Source organism: Lathyrus oleraceus, chromosome 3 (genome assembly GCF_024323335.1).
Source record: "Lathyrus oleraceus cultivar Zhongwan6 chromosome 3, CAAS_Psat_ZW6_1.0, whole genome shotgun sequence".
Lineage (NCBI taxonomy): Eukaryota > Viridiplantae > Streptophyta > Magnoliopsida > Fabales > Fabaceae > Lathyrus > Lathyrus oleraceus.
The window spans coordinates 509,567,330-509,586,713 of record NC_066581.1 but is presented as its reverse complement, the minus strand read 5'-3'; the positions used below and the strand labels follow the sequence as shown (position 1 = coordinate 509,586,713).

General features: G+C 41.0%; 1 protein-coding gene across 1 annotated transcript; it reads left to right on the top strand.

Moving 5' to 3' along the window:
* The first annotated feature begins 381 nt into the window (after nt 1-381).
* LOC127128478 (bidirectional sugar transporter N3) lies at nt 382-1,994 on the top strand. The gene is made up of 5 exons (XM_051057822.1): nt 382-612; nt 714-924; nt 1,017-1,178; nt 1,261-1,380; nt 1,512-1,994. The coding sequence occupies exons 1-5, from the start codon at nt 530-532 to the stop codon at nt 1,728-1,730; spliced, it is 795 nt and encodes a 264-aa protein (XP_050913779.1). The 5' UTR covers nt 382-529; the 3' UTR covers nt 1,731-1,994.
* The last annotated feature ends 17,390 nt before the right edge of the window (nt 1,995-19,384 follow it).

The window sequence follows — 19,384 nt, the reverse complement described above, 5'->3', positions numbered from 1 at the left end:
GATAGTCTTTGAGTGATCAATTTCATGAAATAACTAACTTGACATCCAATAGTAAATTTAAAGTCCGTACCTAATTAACCCATACCCCTAATTACTCTTTGAGTGATCAGTAAACGTCAAAATGAAACTCTAGACAACTTGGCAACAATTTAAAAGAAAAACAGAAATTACAAAGCTAACAAGTTCAATTTGATTGCATGATTGCATTGCATTCAGTGGTGAAAAATATTCAAAAATATTAAATAAAGTAGAATAATGCTGATTCCACCCTGATGTACTTACATTTTTTTACTGGAAGCCACTTAACAACTATATTTTAATATGAAGATCCTTTTTTTTAAGTAATATTTAATTACACTTAGTCTTAGAGAATGTGTGTATATATAGTGAGATCATGAAGGACACTCCTCACCATCAGCATCAACATATTTGCATGTGTTTTAGTGGTTGAGTTTGGAAGAATATATTCATTTCTCTCCTCTCTTAAACCTCTATTTCTCGTGTAATTGTTGTTGTTGAAGTCAAAAAAATGGCAATCAGTCACAGCACTTTAGCTTTAACCTTTGGCATGCTGGGTAACATCATTTCCTTCTTGGTATTCTTGGCTCCAATGTAAGTATTTATTACTGTTAGTTATATAAGTATCTATAAACATTATATATATATATATATATATACTCTCACAAAAATAACATATTTAATATATTTTGCAGATCAACATTTTACCGCATATACAAGAAGAAATCAACTGAGGGATTCCAGTCACTACCATACCTAGTGGCTTTGTTCAGCTCCATGCTTTGGTTATACTATGCATTACTCAAAAAAGATGCTTTTCTTCTCATTACTATCAACTCATTTGGTTGTGTTGTAGAAACCATATACATCCTATTGTATATCATTTATGCACCAAGAGATGCAAGGGTATAATATTACTATTTGTTTATCTAATAATTTAACATTTATTTTGATACTAATTAAGTTTAATTTATTCGTTATTCGTTACATATACGCAGAACTTAACTTTGAAGTTACTTTCGGCGATGAACGTGGGATCCTTTGCTTTGATTCTGTTAGTGGCAAACTACGCGGTGCATGGTTCGGTTCGTGTTCAAGTTCTTGGATGGATTTGTGTTTCTCTTTCTGTTAGTGTCTTTGCAGCACCACTAAGCATTGTGGTATGTAAATATAGTTCAAAAATAATGGAGATTATGAACTTGATTAGCGAAGCTAATGATTTTCTTGAAATTTTTTCTGTAGGCACAAGTTGTTAGAACAAAGAGTGTTGAGTTTATGCCTTTCAATTTGTCATTTACTCTCACATTGAGTGCTACAATGTGGTTTGGTTATGGTCTGTTCCTCAAGGACATATGCATTGCGGTAAGTGTCGCGAATCGCGAATCGCGAATCGCGAATCGCGAATCGCGATTATAGTCATATAGTATGAACTTTATTTTATGTATAGCTTCAGAATTTTGATTGTTTGGATTTTGTGTATGGTTATTTTGTAGCTTCCGAATGTGTTGGGCTTCGGTTTGGGATTAGTTCAGATGTTGGTGTACGCCATTTATAGGAATCGCGGTGAAAAATCGATTAAAAAGGAAAAGATGGCGCCAATTGAGGCACTCAAAATTGTTGTAGAGAGCAAAGTGGAGAAGAACAAGGATGGTGATGATGATGATGATGAGAAAAAGGATAAAAGTGAGGATCTTATAGCTTGTGGAGTTTAAATGTGTTTATTTGATATGACATTGAATATGTGAGAAATACTGATTTTTCATAATCATATATTCAGTGTAATGTCAAATAAGTATGTTATTATTTCGTGAGCACTATAGTATAGCCACGATTTCTATCTTTCTAGCTTTCATTTCTTTAGTTATAGCTACTTGCATGTGCTAGCTACTTGATTCTGTCTTTAAGCTTTCGCCATTCGATCTTGTATTGTAAATCTTGCCATCCATGAATTAATGAAGCTTCACCTTTTATGTCAAGAGAAAGTATTTGCCATAATCATACCCTTATGGCCTCCTTTAAAAAGGGTCTAATTTTTACATAGTCAAATGGACCAACACACAAACAACCAAATCAAGATTTCAAAATTCTTCTTAACTCTTTCTTTCATAAGATGGCTAAATCACCTTAAGTTGTGCAACACCGAGTACATTTTGACCATCAAAATTAGTTTTAGTTCTTATTTATTTATTTATTAATAAAATATTCTTAGCGTGTGTTTAGACGAAAGACTTTAAACAAGAAAACTAATTTTTTTTAAAGATTTAATCAAAATCTATTATTTAAATAAAAAAATAGAGAATCGTAAAAATAATTAAAAATTATAAAGTATTTTTTTCAAATTAAATTTTGAAAATTTGAAAATTTTCTCTCATTTTATTGAGTATAAAATTAATCATTATTAATCTTTTAAAATTTTCAAATTGATTTTTTTTATAATTTAAATTAATCTTTAAATTTTACAAATCGATCCATTTAAATTGGTCTTATTAATGAAAGAACATATTTGCACTTCATCGGTGTGAGATCAATGAGGCTTAATTTTAACCCTATCAACAAGGACTAAAGATGACCTTCTAAATGAAAATTGTATATGAATTATCCCCTTCTATGTTCGAGGATGGTTAGCTTTATATAAGATCTCCTCCTCTCTGAATCATTTATGATTAATTTATTGGTCATTGCTGTAAGACCCCAATTTTTGCCCTAAGATCCCTCATGGCCCATATCATATCATATCATGGCCTCAAGGATCTTTGCATACCTTAGCTGCCCTCCTAGTGGGTGGGATACCTTGTGAGTGTGGTTCTTGATCACCAAGCATGTATAGCATTTGTGTGTCATTGCTTTTCATATGTTTACTAACCAAAAGTACAAAAATATTGTCATCTAACCTTGTTGCTTGCAGATGAAGCTAGCTAGGCCAAAGCAGTCAAATCAGGCATTGAGCAATTGATGGTGGCCATTCTTGAAAAATTTGGACACCATGATCAATAATCAAGAGTTCATATAACTTGTGATATCATTTGGAATCAAGATCTCATGTGAAAGAGGCTTGGAATTCATCAGAATATGGCCCAGTCAACCAAAAGTCAACAGAAGTCAGCTGTGGTCAACTGTGGATTTAATCATGGATTTGGAGGTGGGAAGTGATTAGAAATGCTCCATTCATGTTCAAACAAGTCTCATTTGACATTTCAAATACTCACATTGAAGGATTTAAGGTCATACCAAAAGTTTCCAAAAGGAAAAATGACCTATGGTTGCAAGTTTCCAAAAGAATAGCGAGTTTTTGGAACAACTTCAACTCAATTTTCCTCCATCAAAAATGCTTCAAATGGAATTTTGTTGAACATGAAAGTTGTAGGTCTTTCTCTCCCATTTCCAAAAAGTCCAAGATCATGAGAATCGGATGAACGGTTGAGGAGATATGATCGAATTACCACCGAGCGTGCATGGCGAAAATTTTCATGTATCGATGCACACGAGTTTCGTATCGATACATGCAAGGCAAAAATGGCTATGTATCGATGCACACGAGTTATGTGTCGATGCACACTGTTAAAAAATGCTATGTATCGATGCAAACAAGTTAGGTGTCGATGCATACTGTTAAAAAATGTTATGTATTGATACAAACAAGTCATGTGTCGATGCATACTGTTAAAAAGTGTTATGTATCGATACGTACGAGTTATGCATCGATGCGTACTGTCAAAAATGTGCTAGGCATCGATACAGGAGCTTGGGTATCAATACGTAGCTTTGTTTTGAGCTCTCATACAGCATGGTTCACGTCCATATTACTTCATGCACCATTTTCATGCACAAGGGTGAAAATCCCATTTTGTCAAAACACCTCCATTTTAGCTAATTGCATTTACCATTTCACTAATCATGTTTAGGCATTGTTAATTAGGAGTATATATAGCACAACTCTAACAGAATTGCAGACTAATCATTTTTCACAAATTCAACAGAAAATCTCAAAGCAAATTCTCCCAAATTCTCTCATTTCTCTAAAACTTTCACAACACTTTTTTGCATCAATTCACCAATTCACGGATCTTTGTGCTAACTCTTGGTGAATTCATCATATATACTTGTTTTGGAAGTGCTGTTTGCAGGTATTGGATCAAGAATCCTTCACAATTCATACTGTCCAAACTTGCATCAAGGAAGAACAGTTGACAGTTTCCAAGAATCGGAGCTGCTTCGAGCTACAATATGTTGCCATATCCACATACCTTATCCTATGACCATGAAATTTGGTAGAGTAGTTTTTGACAGGTTAAGCTATCATTTGGCTTTGGTCCTACTAATTTCCCATGTACCATCACTGTTTACCATTTAATTGAAGTTGATGCATAGTTTTGGACCTCATTTGATGGTATTTTTATATGCTTTGACATGTCGAATTAATTCCCATAGCTCCACTAGTCCAAATTGCTTGAAAATTGACATGTAGCTTGTTGAATGTCCTCTGTTTAGGATATAATTTTTGTGGAATTTACTGTGTTGTTTTGATATTTTTTGTGATGTGATCTTGCTGATTGCTCATATGTGGTTTAACATTGCTCACTTTGCCTTACATGTTGCATAGATTGAGATAGGGGCCTAGTTTGGATATGGGACCAATTGGGATCCTTTTGTATTTGAAATAGCTTGACTTTGATCATGAATTGGTTGCTGTTTTAGGATTTTTCTTTCTTTTTGACCCTAGGCTAGTCCTAGTGGTCTTATTACTTACATTTGAAGTTGTTTTTGGCTTTTCAGGTTAAGAAGTTAATGATTAAAGGAATTGTTTCACATTTGGGATTATCTTACTTGACTTGTAAACTAATGTGGCTGTTTTGTAGGATGTTGGTTCACATTGAGCTTTGTGCTATGCACCTTGTCGTTTGATTGTACCTTACTGATTGATCATTATATTGTTGTCTGATTATGAATGGGATGCTGATTCTGTTTGATTTTTCCAGGTACCCTTAGTTGCTCAGTTCTCTTAAGAACTTGCATTGCTTTGCTTATAAGCAATTGGCATTGAGGTATAACACCTTCTTCTTCATGTAGTCTGGAGACCCGGCTCGTTATTTGGCCGGGCAAATTGTCTGAAGTCCTCCTTAAGAGGCAATGCTTGTGTATGTTTATGTTTGTCCCAAGCAGGAAAAGTCCTCATTTGAGGCAATTGGTGGAAGGTAGAGATAAATAGCCTATCTCCCACTACTCTGTGAGTCTTCTCCTTGCTCCCATTACATGGTTGTAGCATTGATATCCAAACCCAAGATCTATCGAGTCTAATCGGGGAAAGAGTTCCATCTTTCTGAACTCCCCCACATTCTTATATTTACATGCTCTCTCGGACATGAGATAGAAGCAATGAGGCACACCCCTCATATCCTTTCATCTGCTTCACCTTAGCCCCTCAATGGCAAGGTTAAGAGCGACACTTACCTCTTACAGTGGACTTTCATAGTCAAACCCTTTTGCTTGAGCCTCATTGAATGGTTATAGCGTGTGCTACTTGAATTTATGTGATTGATTACTTGGTTCATTTATACATGATTACTTGATTGCCATTGTGCATTTACTATCATTCATTGCTCCTTGTAGCATGTCCATTAGTTCATACCCATGTGATTTGTCTGCTTGCCCATGGAGGAACCAGTTATAAGTCCCTGTAAGCTGGCATCTGTTCCCATGACGTGGAAGGGGTAGAGTGTAAGACCTCATTGGTCACTCATACCCATTGCCTAGTGCATTTGTTTGTTGTATGTGAGGATTCATTGTAAGTCCCTGTGATGTGGCATTTGTACTCCTAGGATCATACTGTGGAGGTTAACATAAGTCCAGATAGATTGGCAGTTGACTTCCTTGTTTGGTTTTTTTGTTTTATTCTGATGGAGATTAGTGTAAGTCCATAGAGTGGCTTCTGATATCCTTGCTTGTTTTAGGAGACAGGTATAAGACCATTGAGTGGCATCCCGTATCCGCTTTTATTGACTTTCATCTGTTACCATGTTCATTGCTCATTTGTAGCCTATTCCTAAGGACCCACTTGAATCATCTTCTATATGATTTCAAGAGGTGGACCCTTCTAAGAAGTTTTACATTACATTATCCATCCATCCCATTGTGTCCTAAACTTTTCACACATGTTTAAAAACTTGAAATAAGTGTTGTGCAAACATTCTCACCGCTTTCCAAATTAGAAACTTGGACCTTAAGTCCATGATTTTCAAAACTTCATCTTTGTAAATACTTCATTTTGAATTGACTTTAATCATACTTTGACCTTTTGTGAATAATCCTAATCAACTAATTTCACTCACTCAAATGTTTTGGCTTTGTTCATTCTTGTTAATCTTTTCATGCGTTAGCCATAGGTTTCAATTCTCATTGTGGTTGATGTAAACCTCACCCTATCCTTAGTGAGTCGACAATAAGACTTCCGTACTGAAAACAGGGTTAACCCCTCTAGTGCGTCGAAGCTATCCTCACATGGTGGATGTTGGTATTGGTCGAGTTTTCTCCCATTGATAATGAAGAACCTTAAGTGCTATTGTTTAAAATTGAACTCACTAACTTTTGGAAATTTTTTAGCCGAACTACGGCGTTTTGATCCTTACCTGTGATGGAAGGTACGTAGGCAGCGGGTTCATCCGTTCGAACACAAAAATAATTAACTTGTATATTCTTTTCTCATCATCCCACTCATGTTTGCACAATACTTATGTCATGACAAATAATAATTTTCAAACAACAAAGTGTGAAAAGGGCTCCCTAGGAGTACCTAGGACGCATTGGGTGCCTAACACCTTCCCATTGCGTAATTTACCCCTTACCCCGATCTCTGATCTTTTTCATTAGTTTTCTACGAGTAAAACTTCTTAGGTTTTTGTTCGCTTTTTAACCAGTCCTTAGGATAAATAAAAGTGCGGTGGCGACTCTATGTTATTGTATACTTTGCTTATGATTTAATCAATAGATCATATAGTAACGAATACACCGCTACAGAAAAGTGGCGACTCCACTGGGGAATAATATTCCTTGGTGGTATTGCCTACTTTTCACCTTTGTGTGATATATTATTATTTGTTATTTGACATATTTTTGTACAATTTGGGATAACTGTATTGATTTAATGTGTGAATTGCTTGATATACAAATGTTGTTTGCTTTGGTGATCCCTGTGAGATGAGTTCTATACCCGAACTCGAGTGCACTCTAGGATAGGAGAATGGCATAGTCTTGTCGACTGGTGTGGAGTAGTCCTTAGCCAGTTGACTTGCGAGTCCATTCACTTGGTGGAGGTCATGTTGGATTAATAATGTCACACAAGTTATTTGTGGTTAGGCATTATTCTTCCAATCATGTGCCTTAGAAGCCAAGGACCTTAGTTTACCAAACCCATCTTGGCCTATTTTTAGGACGTAGTGCGGAGGTCGTTCAGATGTAAGTTCTGATGCGATTGTCACGCGATACTACACTCATAAGAGTCTCTCTTGAGAATATTTTTGGAATACGAGTACTCGTTCCTCCGATAATATCCGAGAGATGGGACGATGATTATGGGAACCTCTGGTAGAACATGTCTGGCAGGTTTAAACCCTAGTACACTCCCTTTGGGTGGTTCTTAACCAAGACTCCATGCTCGTGACTCTCAACGAACCCGTGATTCGTGGTTGAGTCGTTCAAACATCGTTAATATCAATGGATCCCGGATCAGGTGTAAAACCTAAAATCCACCAAAGCGGCTGGTTGATATTAAGGATGTTTGAGCCGGTTCATGTACCGTTAATATCAATGGAACTTGGGTGTCGATAAGGTGAAAACCTAAATCCACCAAAATGGATGATTGATATTAGGGATACATTGAGCTTTCCCATGACCTTTGTTTGGTGTGCTTTGCTTGATCCTTGAGTGTGATTGTTGCATTCATACATTCATGCATTCATCTGCATTTCATGTCACCGAAAAAAAGAGAAAATTTTCAAGGAACTTAAAAGGGTTTATTTGCAAAATTTTCAGACATGGAAAGACCAAAAAGGCATACGAAGAAGTACAGTTTCCGACAGCCTGATGTAAAGGAGTTAAGGAATCTGACATCTTATGTACTAGATCCCTTGGGTTTCAAGGCTCGATATGGGAAGCTTCTACCGCTGTTGACTACTCAGGTGGATGAGGGATTGATGAGCACTCTTGCTCAGTTCTATGATCCGCTGTATCACTGCTTCTTATTTCCGAACTTCCAGTTATTGCCTACATTGGAAGAGTACTCTCACCTTATTGGGATTCCTATTCTGGATCTGGTGCCGTTCAGTGGCCTAGAGAGTATTCCATCTGCTAAGGAGATTGCTAGTCTGTTGCATATAGATGAAGCTTTGGTCAAAGCCAATCTGATTACCAAAGGTGGGATTAAGGGTTTCTCTTCAGAGTTCCTTGTCGCTCAAGCTACCTTCTATGGAGAAGCCAGGAGTGAAGACGCCTTTGAGGCTTTGTTTGTATTACTCATCTATGGATTAGTGCTATTTCCCAACTTTGACAAGTTCGTGGACATGAATGCTATTAGGATCTTCTCGGTTCTTAATCCTGTTCCGACTTTGTTGGGCGACGCCTATTTCTCTCTGCACCTGAGGAATATGAAGGGTAGTGGAGTCATTGTCTGTTGTCTACCTTTGCTGTACAAGTGGTTTATTTCGCACTTGCCGCAGACCATTGCTTTTAAGGAGAATAAGGGATGTCTACGGTGGTCACAGAGGCTTATGTCTCTCACTAATGATGATATCTCTTGGTACGATCGTGTATATGATACTGTGCAGATTATTGATTCTTGTGGTGAATTCCCGAATGTGCCTCTTCTCGGTACATGTGGTGGGATCAGCTACAACCCTACACTTGCACGTCGTCAGCTTGGGTTCCCCCTAAAGGATAAACCTCATAACATTCTGTTAGAAGGTGTATTCTTTCAGGAGGGTAAAGATCCCCAAGGCTTGAAAGCCAGATTCGTCCGCGCTTGGCGCAATATCCGAAAGAAGAGTAGGAATGAATTGGGTCCGAAGAATTGCATTGCTTTGGAGCCTTATACTTCCTGGGTCAGACAGCGAGCTGCCGAATACCTGATGCCTTATGATTATCCGAGACCTGCACCTCTGGATGTGGCTGGGCCTTCAACCCTCCCTATCCAGCGTGTAGAGGAGTTGAGAGAAGAAGACCTTTCACGTGCTTGGATCCGTGAAAGAGAAGAATTACTTCAGCAGCTTAAGGAGAAGGATGCTCTGATTGAGTTTCTTGAGCATCAGGTGATCGACGACCCAAATGATACTTGGACTTCTCTGCTTCCTCAGTCTTCCAAATTCTGGAAGAGGAAATATGATCAGCTTGCTAAGGCAAAAACGGATATGGAAGCGGCTTATGAGAGAGAGATCAAGAAGCTGTGCACTTCTCGTCTTCCAGCATCCCGAGCTAATAGGGGTCCATAGGATGTTATTTTCCTTTTCTCTTTGTAATAATCAAAATGTTGTACTTCTTTGTCCAATATATTGAATGAGACGTTTTCCATGTGAAATATAAAATGCTTTTAATAATCGAAATATTGCAAATAAAACCCTAAGGGTTCCTTGAAATAAAATAAAGCATCTGCACAAGCATGTCACGCATCATTTTGCATGAGCAGGTACCTTGTTTCTGGTCTTCCTGTCCTGACTGTGTTCTTCATTTATTTTGAAGACAAGCTGACTCACCGGTATTACACCCGAGCCAATTCCGCAAGAGTAATGGATCAACTAGAACAAGAGAACCGTGAACTGAGAGATGAAGTCGCCAGACTTGGCGCTCTGATGGAGCAACTTCTTGCCGCTCAGAATCAACCTGCTCAACCGCCTGCAACTCCCGTCCAGGGAACTGTGATTTCAGAGGTTGCTACTTCTGTTGTGCCTGCTGCCAACGTTCAGTATATGCCCAATGTCATGCCAGCCGGGTACCCGTGGGGTATGCCTCCAAGTTTCATGCCTGACATCCATGCTCCTACCTTCGTTCATATGCCGGCATCTAGCCCGGTCATTACTGCTGCTCCTTCTGTAGTGCATACCTTGCCAAGGGCAGATGAACCCATCTATCATTCCGAGCCATCTGAGGGCCCGGACGTTAATGAGAAAATGGACGCTATGAATGACCAATTCCTTGAGCTGAGGAAGGAATTGAAGACCCTCAGAGGAAAAGATCTATTCGGCAAGTCTGCTGCCGAGCTCTGCCTGGTTCCTGGAGTCAAAATACCCATCAAATTCAAAGTTCCTGACTTTGAGAAATATAAAGGGAACACCTGTCCGCTTGCACACCTGGTTATGTATGCCAGGAAGATGTCAACACAGACCGACAATGATCAGCTATTGATCCACTACTTTCAGGACAGCTTGTCCGGTGCTGCACTCCGTTGGTATATGAACCTGAACAGTGCCAACATCCAATCCTTCAACGACCTTGGCGAGGCTTTCGTTAAACAGTACAAATATAACGTCGATATGGCGCCTGACAGAGATCAACTCAGGTCTATGTCGCAGAAGGATAAAGAGACTTTCAAAGAGTACGCCCAGAGGTGGCGAGAGCTCGCAGCGCAGATCACTCCACCGCTCGAGGAGAAAGAAATGACTAAGATTTTCCTTAAAACTCTTAGCTCATTTTATTATGAGCGAATGGTGGCTAGTGCTCCCTCAGACTTCACTGAAATGGTGAATATGGGGATGAGACTTGAAGAGGGTGTCCGTGAGGGACGTTTAGCAAAAGATGAAGGCTCTTCTAGCAAGAGGTATGGCTCATTTGCTAAGAAGAAAGATGGGGAAACACATGCTGTGCAGTCCCATAAATCGAGGAAACCTCCGGTTCAGAGGGAACCGACACGCCGTGCAGGTCATCAGCATCAGGTGGCCCATATTGCTCCTGTCTTCAAAGACAATGCCCAGCAGCAGCAATATCATCCTCAGCAACAGTATCAACAACCTCAATATCAGCAGCAATACAATCAACAACAACCTTCTCAACAGTATCGTCAACAACAATCTCGCCCACAGCAACAGGCTTACCAGCCTCGGGGTAGCACCAGTAATCAAGCGAACATGAACTACGATAGGAAAAGGATCAGTTTCGATCCAATTCCTATGTCGTATGCAGAGCTGTACCCTTCTCTAATAGAGCGGAACCTGATTACTCCAAGAGATCCTCCGGCTATACCGGTCAACCCTCAGTGGTGGTATAAGCCTGATCTACATTGTGTCTACCATTCTGGCGCTCCGGGCCATGATATAGAAAACTGTTTTCAGCTAAAGACTAAGGTTCAGGACCTTGTGAGATGTGGTATTCTGAGTTTCGAGGACTCAAGCCCAAACGTCACCAAGAACCCACTGCCTTCGCATGGGAAGTCTGTGAACATGGTCCAGGGATGCCCTGGGAAATACAAGGTCAAATATGTTAGTCATATTCGACAATCGTTGGTGGAGTTACATCGCCTGCTGTGCCAGTATAGCCATATGGTACATGACCACGATAAGTGCCGTATCTGTTCGGTGAACCGTCTGGGTTGTAATCAGGTCCGCCGAGAATTGCAAGAATTGTTAGACGAAGGAACCATTGAGATTCTCCAGAATCGCAATGTCGATGAAGATGAACCTGAGGTTAATGTTATATCTCCAGTGTTCAAATTACCAGAGCCTGTTGTTATCCGCTACGATAGCAGCAAGCCGAAGACTTCTCCTTCCCTTGTGATTAAACCTGCAGGCCCTGTGCCGTATTCATCCGATAAGGCTGTGCCGTTCAGGTACAACCCAGTTGCTGTGCAAGATGGGGTAGAAGTGCCCTTGCCTTCTACTGCTGTGACCAATATTGCCGATGTGAGCGGCCTGACCCGGAGTGGTCGAGTATTCTCTGCGCCTGCTAAGGCCCCTGTTGCTTCTGAATCTTCTGAGCGTCCAGTTGGGACTGCTGTCAATAGCCAGAATCCGGCACTTGATGTTGCCAGACCCTCCTCCATACAAAAAACTCCTACTTCTTCAGTTGGCCCGAGCGGCATTGTGAACGAAGAATCTGATGAGATGCTGAGGCTCATCAAGAAAAGCGAGTATAACGTTGTAGACCAGCTTCTACACACGCCGTCCAAAATCTCCATATTATCCTTGCTGATGCATTCAGAACCCCATAGGGAGGCTCTGCAGAAAGTCTTGGATCTGACGTATGTTGATCATGACGTCACCATTGAACAATTTGACAGTATCGTTGCAAACATCACCGCTTGCAACACTTTGAGCTTCAGTGACGCTGATCTCCCTGAGGAGGGAAGAGACCACAACATGGCTCTACACATATCTCTGAACTGTAAATCCGATGCTATGTCCAACGTGCTGGTGGACACTGGATCATCTCTTAATGTGTTGCCTAAATCCACACTCTCCAGATTGTCATATCAAGGTCCTCCTATGAGGCAGAGTGGGGTTGTTGTGAAAGCTTTTGATGGGTCGCGCAAGACCGTCATTGGGGAAGTTGATCTCCCTATCAAAATAGGCCCAAGTGATTTCCAGGTTACCTTCCAGGTAATGGATATCCACCCATCATATAGCTGTCTCTTAGGCAGACCATGGATTCACGAGGCTGGCGCCGTGACATCCACCCTACACCAGAAGCTGAAGTTTGTTAAAAATAAGAAACTGGTTGTGGTAGGGGAGAAAAGGCTCTCCTGGTTAGCCACCTGTCTTCCTTCTCATATATCGATGCAGAGGATGAAGTTGGAACTCCATTCCAAGCTTTATCTATTGATGAACCGATTGAGAAGAAGTCTCCATCATTCGCTTCCTACCGTGATGCAAAACTGGCCATTGAATGTGGTGCAGTCGCTGGTTTAGGGAAGGTGATCGAGCTAGAAGACAACAAATCCCGGGCTGGCATTGACTTCTGTTCTGGGGCATATAATGAGCAAGGCTTGTTCACAAGTGGAGGATTCATCCATGATGATCAGTCTGTAGAAGAGGAAGCTGCTGCTATCATTGAAGAAGACGCAGAGGATATGAGCAATTTTGTTATTCCTGGTGGTGTCTGCCACAATTGGGTCGCTGTGGATGTTCCTACAGTCATTCATAGATCAAAGTAATGGTTCACTTTGTTTAAAACCCTTCTCCCATGCCAAAAGGAGAAGTGATGACATGTTTGGCTCATATATACAATGATGTTTTCATTCAATTAATGCATTGTCAAATATTTGTCTTTCCATTTGTTTTCACTTTTTGCTTTTTTTTGCATGAAATCAGTGATCACAAAAAACCCATAAAAACAAGAATAAAAACATTTTTCATCTGCATAATGGTTTGCTTGTTTAAATTCTAAAGTTTTTCATTAACCAAAATCATTATGCAGGTTGATTCTAAAACCCATTGAACATAATGATCCAACGCCATCTCCCAACTTTGAATTCCCTGTATTTGAGGCAGAGGAAGATGATGTTGAAGGAATTCCTGATGAGATTACCCGCCTCCTTGAGCACGAGAAGAAGATCATTCAGCCGCATCTCGAAGATTTGGAATCAGTCAACTTGGGGTCTGAAGATTGTGTTCGCCTGGTGAAGATTGGGGCACTTCTTGAAGAGTCTGTCAAGAAGGATTTGATTGAATTGCTACGAGAATATTCAGATATCTTCGCATGGTCATATGAAGATATGCCGGGTTTGGATACAGATATTGTGCAACATTTCCTGCCTTTGAAGCCTGAGTGCGTGCCTGTGAAGCAGAAGCTCAGAAGAACTCATCCAGATATGGCAGTGAAGATCAAAGAGGAAGTTCAGAAGCAAATTGATGCGGGGTTTCTGGTGACTTCCACATATCCTCAATGGGTGGCCAATATTGTGCCTGTTCCTAAGAAGGACGGAAAAGTCCGTATGTGCGTTGATTACAGAGATTTGAATAAAGCTAGTCCGAAAGATGATTTTCCTCTACCACACATTGATATGTTGGTAGACAATACAGCTAAATTCAAAGTCTTTTCCTTTATGGACGGATTTTCCGGATATAATCAAATTAAGATGGCACCAGAAGATATGGAGAAGACAACATTCATCACAACTTGGGGAACATTCTGTTATCGAGTGATGCCTTTCGGTTTGAAGAACGCCGGAGCCACGTATCAACGAGCTATGACTACCTTGTTTCACGACATGATGCACAAGGAGATAGAGGTCTATGTTGATGATATGATTGCTAAGTCCCGAACGGAAGTTGAGCATGTTGAACATTTGTTGAAGCTTTTTCAGCGTCTGAGGAAGTTTAGACTCCGCCTGAATCCGAACAAATGTACTTTTGGAGTCCGTTCCGGAAAGTTATTGGGTTTTATTGTCAGTGAAAGAGGTATTGAAGTTGATCCTGCCAAGGTCAAAGCAATACAAGAGATGCCTGCGCCCAAAACTGAGAAGCAAGTCCGAGGTTTTCTTGGCCGCTTGAACTACATTTCCAGATTTATATCCCACATGACTGCCACATGTGCGCCGATATTCAAGCTCCTCCGGAAAGATCAGTCTCATGATTGGACCGAGGATTGCCAGAAAGCTTTCGACAGTATCAAAGAATATCTGTCTGAACCTCCGATCTTGTCTCCGCCTGTGGAAGGAAGACCCCTGATTATGTATCTGACAGTTCTTGAAGACTCAATGGGTTGTGTACTCGGTCAACAAGATGAATCAGGGAAGAAAGAATTTGCTATCTACTACCTCAGTAAGAAGTTTACTGATTGTGAGTCTCGGTACTCCATGCTTGAGAAGACGTGCTATGCTTTGGCTTGGGCTGCTAAGCGTTTGCGCCAGTACATGATAAATCATACAACTTGGTTGATATCCAGAATGGATCCAATTAAGTATATCTTCGAGAAGCCTGCTTTAACTGGGAGGATTGCCCGTTGGCAGATGTTATTGTCTGAGTATGATATCGAGTATCGAGCTCAGAAAGCTATCAAAGGTAGTATCTTGGCTGACCATCTAGCGCACCAGCCAATTGAAGATCATCAATCAGTTCAGTATGACTTCCCTGATGAGGAGATTCTGTATTTGAAAATGAAAGATTGTGATGAGCCTACACTTGATGAAGGTCCGGAACCTGGTTCCAGATGGACGATGTTGTTTGATGGCGCTGTTAATCAGTATGGGAATGGAATTGGGGCAGTGATTGTTAATCCTCAAGGTGCTCATATTCCATTTACAGCAAGGCTAACTTTCAAATGCACGAATAATATGGCTGAGTACGAAGCCTGTATTATGGGACTTGAAGAATGTATTGATTTGAGAATCAAACATCTTGATGTTTATGGTGATTCGGCCCTAGTTGTTAATCAGATCAAGGGTGAATGGGAGACGAATCAACCAAGTCTCATCCCGTACAGAGATTATGCAAGAAGGATTGCAACTTTCTTCACAGAAGTTGAATTTTATCATATTCCTCGAGAGGATAATCGGATGGCAGATGCGCTTGCTACGCTTGCTTCCATGATAGTAGTCAGACGGTGGAATGATGTCCCCAATATTACTGTGATGCGCTTGGATAGACCAGCTCACATATTTGCAATTGAAGAAGTCAATGATGACAAGCCTTGGTATTTTGATATCAAGAATTTCCTCCAGAACCAGGTATACCCGCCTGGGGCATCTGTGAAAGATAGGAAAACTTTGAGAAGGTTGTCAGGCAGTTTCTACCTCAGTGGTGAAGTGCTGTATAAAAGGAATTTTGACATGGTTTTGCTCAGATGCGTGGATAGACACGAAGCAAACCTATTGTTGACTGAGGTCCATGAGGGTTCATTTGGTACTCATTCCAATGGACATGCCATGGCTAAGAAGATGTTGAGAGCAGGCTACTATTGGCTGACAATGGAGTCTGACTGTTGCAAGTATGTGAAGAAATGTCACAAGTGTCAAATTTATGCGGATAAGATTCATATTCCTCCGACACTTCTGAATGTGATTTCATCACCATGGCCTTTCTCTATGTGGGGAATCGACATGATCGGCATGATTGAGCCGAAAGCGTCCAACGGACACCGGTTTATTCTCGTAGCAATCGACTATTTCACCAAATGGGTTGAAGCCGCTTCATATGCGAATGTAACCAGACAGGTGGTTGTGAAATTCATCAAGAACCAGCTGATTTGCCGTTATGGTGTGCCAGAGAGGATCATTACTGATAATGGATCCAATTTGAATAATAAAATGATGGATGAGTTGTGCGCTGAATTCAAGATTGCACACCATAACTCTTCTCCCTACAGACCCAAGATGAATGGGGCTGTTGAAGCTGCTAACAAGAATATCAAGAAGATTATCCAGAAGATGACTGTCACGTACAAGGATTGGCATGAGATGCTGCCATTTGCTTTGCATGGATATCGTACGTCTGTACGCACTTCAACAGGGGCAACCCCTTTCTCTCTTGTTTATGGTATGGAGGCTGTTCTCCCAGTAGAGGTGGAGATCCCATCAATGAGAGTCTTGATGGAAGCCAAGTTGACTGATGCTGAATGGGTTCAGAGTCGTTATGACCAACTGAATTTGATTGAAGAGAAACGATTGACTGCCATGTGTCATGGTCAGTTATATCAGCAGAGAATGAAGAAAGCATTCGATAAGAAGGTCAAGCCCCGCGTGTTCAGAGAAGGTGACCTCGTGCTCAAGAAAGTTTTGTCTTTCGTACCCGATTCCAGGGGCAAGTGGACTCCAAACTACGAGGGTCCATATGTTGTTAAGAGAGCCTTTTCAGGCGGAGCTTTGATGCTTACAACAATGGATGGGGAGGATTTCACTCGTCCTGTGAATTCAGATGCAGTTAAGAAATACTTTGCCTAAAAAAAAAGTATATGCAAATGAAAAACAGAATAGATCGCTAAGTTGAAAACCCGAAAGGGCGGCTTAGGCAAAAATGAGCGTCTCGGTGGAGAACCCGCAAGTGTAATTCAGGCAAAAATTAGAGACTTGAAAAAAAAGCATATTTGCATCCCGCTAGATTGAGTACCTCATTCTGGGGCAATCTAAGCAAAAATTAGGGATCAGGCAAGTAACTGCATCCGGACAAGACTTTCTATTCCACCAGCCGTCTTTTCGTCAGAAGATTCTCGATTCGTCGTCAACTGAAGCTTCGAATACATCGAGATTCAAATTGGTAGAGAAAGGATCATTATGTTCAATGTAGCCCTCTTCCAATATATATCACTGATTTCAAATTTGTACAGATCTATGGAGTCTTGCCATTTGCAGGCTACCATCCCATCAAATAAATTTGAGCTTTTATCCAATTATTTGCACTCTTATTTGTTTCAATTCAACAAATGTTTTGCATGTTTTAATTGATAAAAATATCATTGTTTTAAAAACAAAATTTTTCAAAATTATTGTTTTAAACAAAGTGAACATTCACAAATGATAAAAGGATACTCAAAGAATTTCCCCAGTGCTCTCCCAAGGGTGGCATGGTTTCCAACAGGTAAGACAGTTGTTCATACTCCTGGTTTGGTTTGTATCCTTCTTCTCCAGATTTGGTTGTTGGGGTTGTTCCCCAAGCAGAGATTTTGGTTGTTGGGGTTGTCCCCTAAGCAGAGCTTCTGTGAATCTTGACTCCCCGAAACAGAGTGGTGTATTGAGGACTCGGTCTGTTCTCCAGCAGTAGTCTCTCCCCGGCTTGATTGCTCAGTCGTTCGGAAGATTTGTGGTTAGTGGGTTGATATCCCCGTATCCCGTATTTCTCCCCAAGTGAGTTGCCAGCACAATTGTAAGCTGAGTCGTTGGTGAGGTTGTTCCCCAAGCAGAATGTTGTTGAAGTCTCAGTTTTCTCCGACAGCAGTTTTCCCCGGCATGGATGCTTTCCTTGTGGAAGATTCGGCGGTTGATGGTTTGCCACCTTAGTGCCTCGCCACTTTCTCCAGTGGATCGCTATCCCCAGACTTTATTTATCTCCTTGGCGCAGTAGAGCTGTTATTGATATCCCCATTGCAGTCGCGAGCAGAGTTGTTGTCACTCTCCCCAGCGCAGTTGCCAACGGATTTATCTGTTTTCTCAGCACGGTCGCTTTCCTTTTGGAAGACTCGGTAAGTCAGTGGTTTGATACCCGGTACTTTACCTTTTCCCCGGCAAAGTCGTCAGTGGAGGTGTTTACTTTCCCTCTATCAGAATGGTTGATCTTCTCAGCCGAGCAGGATTTATTTTCCTACTCAGTGGTTGATTGGGTTGATATCCCAGTATTTTCATCCATCTTTCTCCAGCATTTGTCTGCAGAGCGGTTGTTGTGGCAATATTGCCTGTTGAACCTCCTTCAATCCCCGGTATGGTCGGTCGATGGCTCCGTCATCCAGAGATTGTATTGATTCCTTGATTACTTTTCGATCCTCAGTAGAGTGGCTTTTATTGCAGAATCTACTGATGTGATCCATCAGATGTGTGTTCGCCCCGAGTAGAGTGGTTTGTTGCAGAATCTACTTGTTTGGTGCTTTCCTTCCTCGGTGGGTTGTTCCCCAAGAGAGTAGTTGATGATATCCCCAGTAGAGTTGCTTGTGCAGCCAAACTCTATCCGGGTGACCTTTGCTCCCTCAGTGGGTTGTTCCCCGATGGAGTTATGATGGATCCGTTCCCATAGCAGTGTTGCTAGGATCCCCTGCAGGACTTTGAGATTCTCTTGTTCCTCAACAGATTTTGTCTTTGTGGCTCTTTGCCTGTTGTGACTTTCTGTGCCCTAGTTGGGATGATCGCTGATCCATCGCTCAGAGATTTGGTATTCTCCAGATATCTCCGATTCTTTTGATTCTGCTTCCCAGCAGTACCCGCAGATCTTTGCTTTACAGCATGTGGATCTCCAGCAGATTGGCTTTCCAGCTGGTTCTCCCCTGGAAGTGTAATACCGGACGTTTAATTCCTGGACTTGTTGTGTTAGATATGTCTGTTTTGTCAGCATTCATCAAACATAAATTACGCATATTCATGCATATTCATAAAACATTCAGATATTCATGTTGCATTTTTGCCATATATCCTTTGTTTGTCGTGTCTCCTGCAACGGGTGATATAGATCGCTTTACAGATCCCCCTAAGCAGATGTCGGGTGTTAAATCTCTCCATATAGAGTCAGCCCATAAGCAGAAAGTGACTGTCTTTCCTTCTACAGTTCCCCACTGAGATATATCCTCGTGGATGACGGTTTCTTCCGTTTCCTCCCAACACATATATGGGTATGGATTTTCCTATTTGAGTTACATCCTCATTAGGACATGTCTTGATTCAATCTGTCTTTTCGGATTATTCCCGAGTTGGCTATTTGTCAAATGTCTTGTGCTTCCCAGTGGGTTGTTCCCCAGCGGAGCAGTTTCGGGCCTC